This window comes from Anthonomus grandis, chromosome 1 (genome assembly GCF_022605725.1).
Source record: "Anthonomus grandis grandis chromosome 1, icAntGran1.3, whole genome shotgun sequence".
Classification (NCBI taxonomy): domain Eukaryota; kingdom Metazoa; phylum Arthropoda; class Insecta; order Coleoptera; family Curculionidae; genus Anthonomus; species Anthonomus grandis.
The window spans coordinates 233,309-245,378 of NC_065546.1; the positions used below are offsets into that span (position 1 = coordinate 233,309).

The following is a 12,070-nucleotide window of genomic DNA, read 5'->3' on the forward strand; positions in this document are numbered from 1 at the left end:
GAATTTCGATGTGGCCGTACAAGCACGGAAGATGCCGAACGTTGTGGACGCCCAGACGAAGTCTCTACATCCAAAACAATCGAAAAAATTCACGATATGGTTTTAGCCGATCGGAGATTGAAAGTGTGAGAGATTGTGGAAGCCATAGGCATCTCACATGGTTCAGTAGTTTTAATTTTGAATGATCATTTGGGTATGAGAAAGCTTTCTGCAAGATGGGTGCCGCGTTTGCTCACAATCAACCACAAACGCAACCGTGTGACAATTTCCCAGGAGTGTTTGGCGTTATTCAACCGCAATATGGACGAATTTTTGCGTCGTTTCGTCACCGTGGACGAAACGCGGATCCACCACAACACGCCGGAGACCAAACAGCAGTCAAAACAGTGGATTTCTCGGGGTGAATCGGCGCCCAAGAAGGCAAAGGTGGGTTTGTCAGCCAATAAAGTTATGGCGATCGTTTTTTGGGATGCACGCGGTATAATTTACATTGACTATCTTCAAAAGGGGAAAACAATCAATGGAGAATATTATACCAACTTATTGGATAGATTCAATAAGGAATTGAAAGAAAAAAGACCACATTTGGCCAAAAAAAAGAGTTCTTTTCCACCAGGACAATGCAAGGGTCCACACATGTGCAGTTTCCATGGCAAAAATCCATGAATTAGGTTACGAATTACTTCCTCATTCGCCCTATTCTCCAGAATTAGCCCCCAGTGACTATTTCCTATTCCCAAACTTAAAGAAATGACTCGGCGGAAAGAGATTTGACTCCAACGACGAAATCATCTCTCAAACAAATGCCTATTTTGATGACCTCGACAAATCATATTTTTCCGAAGGGATAAAAAAATTGGAGAAACGTTGAACTAAGTGTATAGAACTCAAAGGAGACTATGTTGAAAAATAAAATAACTTTTTATATAAAAACCTGTCTTTTATCCACAAAGTCACGGACTTATTGACCCGCCCTCGTAGCTTTATATATCTATTGTAGCGTTTTTACGCTTCACTTAGGTTTGAATTAAATAAAACACTATAAAAATATTTAAAATGTATGATACTTAAAGTTACTATAACGTCCTCTTAACGTTGTCAAACACTTCTGAGCTACTTTTTTCAACAACTGAACACATTTATTGTGACTTGATTGTACGAAAGACTTCCTTTTGTTGGTTTAACGTTATCGTTCTTCCGTTAGCGATAGCCGTCGACAACATTTAATATTTGTTACCCGTAAACCCGCAGCAAGGTAAGTTTTACTCACATTCACGGTATCCGTCCGGTGTAAGAGCATCGGTGGGTTAATGTGCGTGTTCCTTCTTTTTTCTTCATTAGTAGGTATAATGAAAGAAAGAAAGGGAAATAATAATAATAAATTACCCTTTACGGCTCGGTAATACATATATACTTTTTATAAAACCTATGGGACTATCGCAAGACATGAGTTGACCGCCCTGTGTTTTCCGTATAGGGATTTTAAAATGAACTCCAAGTTTAGTATATGAAGAGTACAGGGAAAAAACGTGCAAAGTCAGTATTTTATAAAAATTAAGATAATACGTTTATGTGTTTCCTTTCAAAGAATATTTTCATATAAGCAATTAATACCGGCAAGAAACGCACTGTGTCACTGGATATTTGCAGTTTTTAAATAACTATGCAGGGAAAGAACGTGCAATGTCATCGCGATACTAGATAAAAACGTGTTAAGTCAGGAAAAAACGTGTTGGGTTGAGAAAATTATATTGTTTTTTTAAGCTCGTAGGTCAGTCTGCCGATTATTTTAACTGAGTGAACATGGCGAGTGACACTAGTGGTGACGATTTAGATCAAAAAATATGTGGACTATCTAAAAAACGTAAAATAACTGGTCGTATGTCTGATGTTTCAAAAAAAATACGCTTACAGAGTCATGAAGTAGGGCCAGACTGTCATTGTAAGCGATTTCAGTGCTTTGAAAAAGTTTTACCTAATGAACGGGCTAAAATTATTAAACATTTTAATGAGTTTGGTTCTTGGGCCTTATTCTTCTAAGTCCTGTTTTCCAACGAAGAAATCGTCGCCCAGAAGAAGAAAGTCACTTCCGGCAGGCTAGTTACTTTTATAAGGTAAGAGTGCTACGTAATGAAGGAACAGTCGACATTCCAGTATGCCTTAAAGCATTTTGTTCACTTCATGGAATTACACGAAGAAGAGTTCAGACTATTCACACTTCACTTCTAGTCAAAGGAGTTGCTCCAAGGACAACAGGGGGAAACAATCCTATAAACATCGTGCACTTAAAGAAGATATAAAAAACTGTGTTATTTCTCATATTCGTTCGTTTAAGGGTAGGTCTAGTCATTATAGCAATAAAAAGTCAAAGAAAATTTACTTACCTGAAGATTTGAACATTCGCAAAATGCACTCAATGTATAAATTAAAACATCCAGATAAATCTGTGTCTTACGAAACTTACAGAACTATTTTTTCGACTGATTTTAATATCAGTTTTGGATATCCCCGCTCTGACACCTGTTCCAAGTGCGATGAATTCAATGCTAGATTAAAGTCGCTAAATTTAAGGCTTACCCAAAACATCACTTTGGAAATAAAAGAGTTCCTAAATCGCAAAATAAGAAAGCTTACATTAGAGAAAGAACTTCATAAGAAAAAAACAGAAGCCTTTTATGCTAGGAAAAGACAAGCTCGACTTCAAAGTAGGAAATCAATAGAGATAGAAGCGGTGGCCATGGACTACCAAAAAAACTTACCAGTCCCGAACATAACGACTAATGACGTCTATTATAAGCGTCAATTATCTTTTTATTCTTTTAACATCCATAGACTTTCGGATGCTGATTCAGTATTTTATACCTATTCAGAAGAAGTAGCTAAGAAGGGTTCTAATGAGGTATGTTCTTTTTTAGAAGATTATGTTACTCATCATCTTCCTAGTAGCGTTAAAATTTTAATAATTTTTTGCGACTCTTATGGAGGACAAAATAAGAACTTTACAGTGTTTCGCTATTTGCACTACCTGGTCCACCAAAAAAAGAGGTTTCAAACTATCAAAGTTGTATTTCCGATTAGGAGCAACTCATTTATGGAGTGTGACAAAAATATGGGTATAATTAACTGAAAATCCAAGACCGAACTACCTTCAGACTGGGTTCGGGTTTTCAAGGAAGCTAGAGTTAAACCAACACCTTATAAAATAGAAGAAGTTAACGACAGCCTTATAAGAGACTGGAGTGCATTTTTGTCTCCCTTGTATGTAAAGAAGTGTCCGTTTTTGAGTCGACCAATAAGAGAGTTGGAAGTCACTGTGAATCATCCAAGAATGATTCTTCATCGTGAAACCTATAATGGATCTCGGACTACTTCCATCGTAACTAAACCAGTCTCCAAACTCATACGAGGCCCACCTTTATCTGAAAAGGAGTTTCACTATCCACCACGAGCTTATAATGGTAAGTTTGTTTTGTAATTCCTTTAAATAATAGTGTTTTTTTTAGATAAAATTCCTATTTCAAGAGAAAAATACAAAGATCTACAGCAACTGAAAAAATTTTGTGACGAGAGCACGTTTTCCTTTTACGACAATCTTCCTGTACTACCCGCAAAGAAAATCCCTAAAATGAACAGAAGAGAAAAGCCCGCCGAAAAAACAACAAAAAATAAGCGGTAAACACCAATATAGTAAATACGGTAGCATTTAAAACAAAGTGACTTTGCACGTTTTTTTCCAGTTTTTTTTGTACTTTGGTTGGTTTTGTAATAAAATTTAAAAAACTAATTGATATTTTTTAATTTCATTACATAATTTTAAAAGCTAGTATACGGTATAATAATTGTTTCCAAAATCAAAATTTTAAAAAATTTATAGCGTTTTCAAATTTAAAATTTTATTTTCTCAAATTCAATTAATAGTGACTTTGCACGTTTTTTCCCTGTGGTCTTCATATGCTATTTTTTTGTTAACTGGGATTAATATGGTTTCTTATTTACAAACGAGTAAATGAAACAAGGATAAATACACTTTTCTTAAGAAGAGTAAAGAAAAGAATGGTGGTTCTATTTGACCGAAACTGGACTTATTTATGTCAATAACTTTCACTATTTGAACTAAGATTTTATATTTTAGATTCACCCTTATTTTTCTCAAAATTTATTTTATATGCTAAATAAAAATGACTTAAATTCTTTAACGATACTATAACTAGAAATTAGATTTATTGTAACAAAATTAAATGGCATTTTTCTAATTCATCCATTCATTCGCGCCACTACTACTACTCGATGAAAAATGTTTTTTCAGTGCTAAATTTATATTTTTTGACCTAATTATTCTTTCATTAGAAAAAAAAACCAAAAAAAAATTACTAAAATTAATTTTTATAAAAAGCATCGCATATCTTATTTCTATTAATATTGCCTGAATTTCCTTTGGAAAAAGCAAACTTGTCACTCAAGACTTTTTCAGTACATCTAATCTTTATTTTAGTTTGACAACTTTAGTTTTCAAAATTTTCAAGCAGATTTTGCCAGAAATTAAAAAAGTTAATACCTTCTTACTTATTTTATTTCTTTTTTTGAAAAAATATGTAAAATAAGAGTTTTGTCATAAAGGAAGGCACAGACTGGCGCGATCGCGGCCGTGATCACAATCACGATCACAGCCGCGATATCGTAAGCGATCATTTGAACACAAACTAATGCGACTACGGTGGCGACCAGTTCATCTTTTTGCCATGTAGTTATAGCTTGTTTGTTGAAAAAAAAATGACTGATCGAGATGAGGTGCTGTTACTTGCAGCCTTATGTGAGGATGAGTGCAGAGAAAGGTAAGTATTTTAATAATAATTGTTGCTTGTGTAGTATATTTGTGAATTATCCTTTATGTTAATTAATATACTGTATTATACTTTTAGAAAGAGAAGGATCTGGGTGCACGAAATTAATCAAACGCGTAATTTAGAAGGAGAATTTCATACATTATTTACTAAACTTAGACAAGACGAAGAAAGGTTTTTTGTATATTTTCGAATGCCAATAAAAAGTTTTGATTACATATTAAAACTGATTGAAGAAGATATAAAAAAGGCATATACTAATTTTAGAGAGCCTATAACAACCGCTGAACGTCTAGCAGTTACTTTACGGTAAGAAAACTAATTTATTGGTTTGTATTTTTTGTTTATTTGCATTTTGACTTGCGTATGTTTTACTTGAATACATAAAAAAATTTATAAAAAAAATGTATGCAAAAATTTTCCCAGAATATCATAAAGGTAATTCTGAATGTTTTCACCTTTAGACAATTTAATTATTACAAACCCATAAACATTCCATAATAAATTACACTCTATGACCTAAATAGAGAGGAAAAGTCAAAAGTTTTTAAATTACTCACTACTTGAATTTTCAGACATTTTCCATAGAAAAAAATCTTTTTTATTTATAAGTAAACTTATAATCATCAACAAAATAAAACGTACAATGAAATCCCGATACATTTGTCATATAGATATAGATTACGTCATATAGATTACGTGGGTCAAAACTCCCTAGGACCCCAAATGGATGAACGTTCCTCATAAGAAATGTAGAGACTTTAAACTGAAAGTTGCATAAGGTCAACGTCACTAATCCAATTGAACACCTTATCAATCAAAAATACATTCTAATGTTAGTTAAACCTGTTAGTACCAAAATAAGGCCGCTTTCAGACGGGTCGGTATGGCAGCGGTACAAGAGCCGTGCGGTAGACGTTCGGTATGCAGAGCAAATGTCGCTGCTATATAACCAAATGTTTGACTTCACACGAGTCGACGCAACAAGATTTCGGCACGACATGCTTTCTACATGCTGCTTATCTGCAAGTTTTTAGGCGGTAAATGGTTTATACCGCATGTACGTTTGACTGTTTACGTTTGTGTTTGGAAGTTGAAAATGTCGAACGAGATAAATTTAGTACAAGAAATAGAAAAATATGAGTGTCTCTATAACTACAAAATCGCATAATATTCGCGAAAAGATATTACGGATAAAGCATGGGAAAGAGTGGCAAAAAAAACAAACCTCTCAGGTAATAAACATTTTTTATATTAGTCTTATAAACAATAGTTATACTGCCATTGGATGCTACCATTTGGCTTGATAAAATAATTTGCAAAATAATTACGAACAGTAGCTCCAGAAGATGCAGGGTTTATGCGAATAATCTCTTCTAGCAAATTATAGTTTTGAACTGCGATATTCAGTCGATGTTCGGATGTTGGTGTCGAATACCACGTCCCGTCTTTAATTTGTATAAAATTATGTGAAACACAAACACATTTTATTATATTTATAATATTAGAGATTTTTGTACTCATTTGTACTTATGGGGGTTAGCAACACTTAAAATTTTTAAGTTACCATGCCAAAACTACATTCTATGGTTTTTCGTCCCCTGCTCAACCTATAGTTAAATATACGTTTCTTATTATCCAGTGTTTGTATAGGGAATGGTCTCATGAAATATCGTTTTAAGAGAAACGCGTTATCTCCTACGAAGAAATATGGTACTTTTTCCTAGCTCTTATCATGTGGCAAACAAGCACTAGCGGGTAGATTTAAACCATTTCTTTCCAACCACTGACCTAAATTTGATGCACGAAAAATTCCTCCATCATTATTTCCGCCTGCATAGCTGGTTTCTATCATTGTGAATAAGCCATCTGCATCACAAACCGCAAGTAAAACAATTGAATTATAGTGTTTGTAGTTGTAATTTGTTTATCCAGAGTTGAGAATTTTTTGTATTCTAACGTGCTTGCCATCAATTACTCCTAAGCAGTTAGGTAAGTTCAATAATTCATAAAAGCGATTTGCTATTTCCTTCCACTTTTCGTTAGAGGGAATTTTCATATAAACATTATGAAGAGTGTTCCAAATAGCTAATGTTATTTCATTTACTATATACGATACTGTCATAACTCCTCTTGCAAAATATAAGGCCAGAGTAGAATAAGTGCATCCCGTGCATCATTAGTAAAACAGAAAACAATACAACATTTATCAGCGACGCCAGCATCTACCTCAATGAGTACCGTTCGATGTCGTAAACGTTACAATACAGAAGGTGAGCAAACATTTGTCAACTACTTAAAAGCAAAAACAAGAAAGGTTTAAGATGTGGAGAACTCTGAAAATAAAGAAAAAATCAGCCACATGCATCACTTCTTTACTACATCACTTTTACTACATAAATTTTTTTATGTAGTAAAAATGGGAAAATTTTACAGTCTGTTAAATACACAAACAACATACCATTGTCAAAAAAAGCTTATAAATTCCTTCGAGAAAAAGTTTCATACCATGTGGTTGCTTCTGAGCATGTTTGAGAATTATCCGATTCCGGTGGTGAGGTGGCAGCATATGAATTAAGTGGTGAATTCGAAAACTGATTACTTATTGGACATGTCGAATTTTGCTGATAATTTACGCCAGAAGGTGTATGAAGTCTGGTACCTGTAGTTACTGAAAAGGATGAACCAGTTGTGGTTTCCTCTATATCACGTAATTCCTCTTCCATTATTACTTGCGCAACTCGATATTTTGCAACAGCTTGACGTTTTGAAGATAGTTTTTTAACCGCTTTAGCATGTCCCAAAAATAACAAATGAAGGTCGTCATAACTCGTACCCTGTGAATTGTTATCTTTATTTTTCAAATATGACAAAACCTGAGAAACGGATGATTCATTGTTCTCTCGTACAAATTTTCGCTTAGGTGCAGTTTTTTTCAATAGATGAGGAGTAATGGTTGAATTTTCCGTAGTATTTGCGGATGACCTAGACCGATCTACATCAGAGCTATTTTCATATGTTTCGGTTAATTCATATGTTTCAGTTTCTCTTCTACTCAAGTGATTCTCCTCCTGACTACTTTGAGTATCTTCATTAACTGTTTCCTCAACATTACTTAGCAAGAACGGCTTAAAAGCTGACATCTGAGCAGCCCAAGGCCAACTTCTATATCGATCAATATTTTTGGCTTTCTGACCTGTATGAGTCTTTTCAGATCGAAGATGCTTTGCGTAGCAGTCGCGAATATTTTTCCATCTTTTCTTTGCATCTTCACCTGAAAAATAATTATAATACATAATAAAAAATTCACAAATGCACCTGGAAAAGGTGAATTTGCGACAACTCTGCGTAATTTCATTGATTTATATTTGCAGGTTTCTTGCGACTGGAGATTCTTCAAAAACAATCGGCCACAGCTACAGAATGGGATTTTCAACTGTGAGTCAAATTATTAATGAAGTGTGTGATGCAATATGGAAACATCTACAGTCTATTTATATGCCTGAACCATCCACAGAGCTATGGGAAAGAACAATTTCCGGATTTGAGAATTTATGGCTATTTGGAATATAGATGGGAAACATGTCGCAATCAAGTGCCCTCCTAATAGCGGTTCAAATTATTACTGTTATCTTAAAAAATTTTCAATTGTATTATTGGCTATTGTGGACCACGATTACCACGAATATAAATTTGTTGGTGTGGATATCGGCGGCTATAGTAAAAACAGTGATGGTGGCATTTTTGAAGCATCCTCTTTTGGACAACGGATGTCCAGAGGATTATTGAACATTCCTCCCAATAGAGCCTTGCCAGGTCAAAATGAAGAAACTCCTTGTGTACTTATTGGCGATGAAGCATTTGCTTTAACATCCTTTCTAATGAGACCATTCCCTTACAGATTATCACGTCACGATATTCGAAAAGAAAAATACAATAAGCGCCTATGTCGTGCACGGAGAGTAGTCGAAAATGCTTTTGGCATTTTAGCTCAAAAATGGAGGTTATTTTACAGACCCTTAGAACTCAAAGTAGAAACATCTATAAAAATTATCAAAGCAACGTGTGTTTTACATATATAACTATTTACGTACGGAAAAAAGAGATCTACTTTTTTCACATCTATTAGAAAATGCAGAGCCCATAATAGGAGCGTTAGATCCTCTTCCAGCTGACGGCCGAAGAGCGACAAACTATTCGTTTCAAATACGAGAAAATTTTGTAAATTTTTTTAATACTTAATATTTTTTCTATATTACTTTATCTTCTTAAAGCTGCATACAATATAACCTGATAATAAAATATTACTTGTATCATTTAAAGAAAAAAAATTCAAATTAAATAATTAAAAAAAAACATTTTTACAAACAAGCTTTTATTAAAATGCCCTAAAAAGTGAAAAATAAATTTTAAATTAAATCAAACTAGAGTCAATTTATTATATTACAAAATTTGTACGACATAAAAGCTTGTTGCAAGATTTTGCTAAGTATCTAAATGTCAAATATAATATGCAATTTTGATCTTGACTCAAGTAATTTTGTGATAATTTACAAAATAACAAAACGAACTTCTCGCGTCAAACTTTTATGTCATACAAATTTTGTAATATAATACCGAAAAATAATGAAAATACCGTTAAATTTTGTAATATAATATAATATATACATACCATCTATTTTCAGCAAAGCTCCTATTTCATCCCAAACCTTATTTTTGATTCTGGTATTCTTATATTCCGGATGTGATAAATCATAAAGAATTCTATGTTTTTTAATCAATTCAATTAATTGTTCTGTTGTAGTATTCATATTTATCAAAAAAAGTATGAAATGTACCCAAAATATTGATGGCGATCTGCGGCCAAACTCGACAAGTTCCAACTGATCGCTACCGCTGTCTGGAACGCTGTCAGGTCGCGTTTTTCGTGGAGTGGTATCGCGTCGATATGAATAAAGACGTTTATTTTCCACAGCTGCGATCAGCCGCCACCGCGGTCATGATCGTGATCGCGCCAATCTGTGCCTTCCTTAAAAGAAGAAATCTATTGCATAAATTAACACGTTAAATTTCCTAATAGTATAACCACTACTAATCCTATAGATAAAAAACGCGTTTATCTTCCTACATGCAGTCGTCTAGCGACCATATTATTCTTTACCTCCCTTTCTCCGTTAATAATTATTGCGATCGATGTCTAACGCCGACGTTATTTTTCCCTTCAGCGGTCTCGAAACCCGTTGTCTGTTTCGTTTGTCAGTTTACCTTGAATACGACTACGAAAACGATAACCGGTAAATCGGATTGAACGAACGCAACGCGGCGTGTGGTTGTCACCTGTGCTTTTTCGGTTATACTTTTACCGAGCTTCATTTTTTTTTTGTTTACGTTATTTCGAATTTAAAAGTTTCACCGAGTCGGTTGTTTTAATTTCACGTGTTTTTCTTCTTAGTAGTTTTAGTCTTAGTACGTCAAAGTGTTTAAGTTTATTGGTTTTGGATGAAAAAAATGACTTTGTAAACAAGTTTTTAGTGCCCTTTTTTGGATTACTTTCACTGAGGGCTGGTAGACAGGTGCAGGTTTGATTACCCGCTGGTAAGTTCGCATGAACGCAATTATATAAACGTTTGGTTATACAAAAATTGTTATTTTTAAATATTTATATTTATTCAATGTTGTTTAAAATTCTTATTATGTCGTTACAAAAGATTATATATTTAGTCTGACCAACAAAAATTGATATTGTTTAATATGCTATTAAAACACATTTTATTTAAAAAATTCTAAGCAATTTTTGGTGGCCCAGCTTATGCCATAAATTATGCATAATCCAAACCTTTATGAATAACAGGTTGATACATATATTCATTCTGGGCATTTATATACATTTATATACAAACAACAACAGTTTGTTTTACTCCTGTATAATATGGCCTTATCGAAAAATGCTACTTTACAAAATAATTTTAAAAAATCACAACAAATGTATCTAAAAACTGTTGGCAAAATCGTAAGAATCTGATAAAAAATACAAAATTTATAAAACATCAAACTTGGCCAATATTTCAGGGTGGCGGAATTTTGTGCCGGTGAGTATATTTAACTTCTAAACTAATGTCTGAAAATTCGGTTTTTCTCACATAGTTTATCCATTTCCAATTAAAAAAAACACCATTTATTTATAGCATATCAGTATCTCTTGAACCTCAGATGAGCATCCAAAGAATTTCCTTCTGTAATAAAAATCCGAAAATAAGAAATAAGCAACTTAATCTTAATTAGAATTTAATATCTTCTTGTTGAAGCCCTGACTTGTTGGCGCCCAACAGTGTGGAAAGTCTTTACAACAATAAGATATATATATTTACTTAATATATATGTATTAAGTTTATATGGGTAGATTTTAATGAACTTTACCTATAAACTAAGATAAGGATCTTATGTTTACATCATTAGTCATAGCAATTCAGCACATAATGTCTACAAAAGGATAAATCATGTATGTACCTACCTATAAACCTATTAAAATTTGCAATATTTTTTTTATATAGGAAATTCATATATATGATGATAATGTTTTATCACTGTAGTGAGTCAAATAAAAGGGGTAGATAAAAATTGGCAGAGATAATAGTAGAATGTAATTGTTAACTTTTATCAAGCTCTAATAAATCGTTAATTCGTACTGGAATTTTAAAAAGCACATTTTTGCCAGGCTTTAATTAGTCATTCATATTAAAAGGAAAATTTCTTCTATATTATATGATAATAGCATAGAGTTGAAGATATAAGTCTTATATATACACATCAAAATGGTCTAAGGAACACTTAGAAAAATAGTTTTTTTCGCCTTATAAATTTTTATATATTTATATTTTCATACTGAATAGATACTACCTTTAATATTAAGATACCAACGAAGTAAAATAAATAGTTGGGTACTTGCACATTTTGTCGAAATAACGCAGATTATAATTTTTAAATTCTAACGCAATATCGCATTTTCTGTGGTTCCAACCGAACAATTGTGATTTAGTTTTTATTCAAAAAAAATGGAAAGACGACATTTAACTCGAGAGGAAATGCTAAGAGCAGTCGGAATGCTTGAGGCAGGAACAAGTCAAAGAGACGTTGCAAAAGCTTTGGATACATCTCCCCAGGGTCGGATTTAACTTTTTGCCGCCTATAGGCTAATATATTTTTGCCGCCCTAATTTAATATTTTAAAGT

General features: G+C 33.2%; 2 protein-coding genes and 1 pseudogene across 5 annotated transcripts in view; 2 read left to right on the forward strand and 1 right to left on the reverse strand.

The window, feature by feature from the left end:
* Window positions 1-7,308: 7,308 nt before the first annotated feature.
* LOC126747094 (transcription factor Adf-1-like) lies at window positions 7,309-9,833 on the reverse strand. Its single transcript, XM_050455615.1, has 2 exons — window positions 9,514-9,833; window positions 7,309-8,115 (listed from the first exon to the last, which is right to left on the reverse strand). Exons 1-2 carry the CDS (start codon window positions 9,650-9,652, stop codon window positions 7,319-7,321), a joined length of 936 nt encoding a protein of 311 aa, XP_050311572.1. The 5' UTR covers window positions 9,653-9,833; the 3' UTR covers window positions 7,309-7,318.
* Window positions 8,265-9,139, forward strand: LOC126747390 (uncharacterized; annotated as a pseudogene).
* Window positions 9,834-10,126: 293 nt separating the features above from the next.
* Window positions 10,127-12,070, forward strand: part of LOC126745984 (rap guanine nucleotide exchange factor 2) — a 244,093-nt gene continuing 242,149 nt past the window's right edge. For 2 of the 4 annotated variants that reach the window (XM_050454099.1, XM_050454170.1), the window contains exon 1: window positions 10,129-10,436. The gene's annotated coding sequence lies outside the window, so the exon portion shown is untranslated. Of the gene's footprint in view, window positions 10,437-12,070 lie in introns of all 4 variants that reach the window. The other 2 variants (XM_050454241.1, XM_050454320.1) reach the window with 2 other exon arrangements.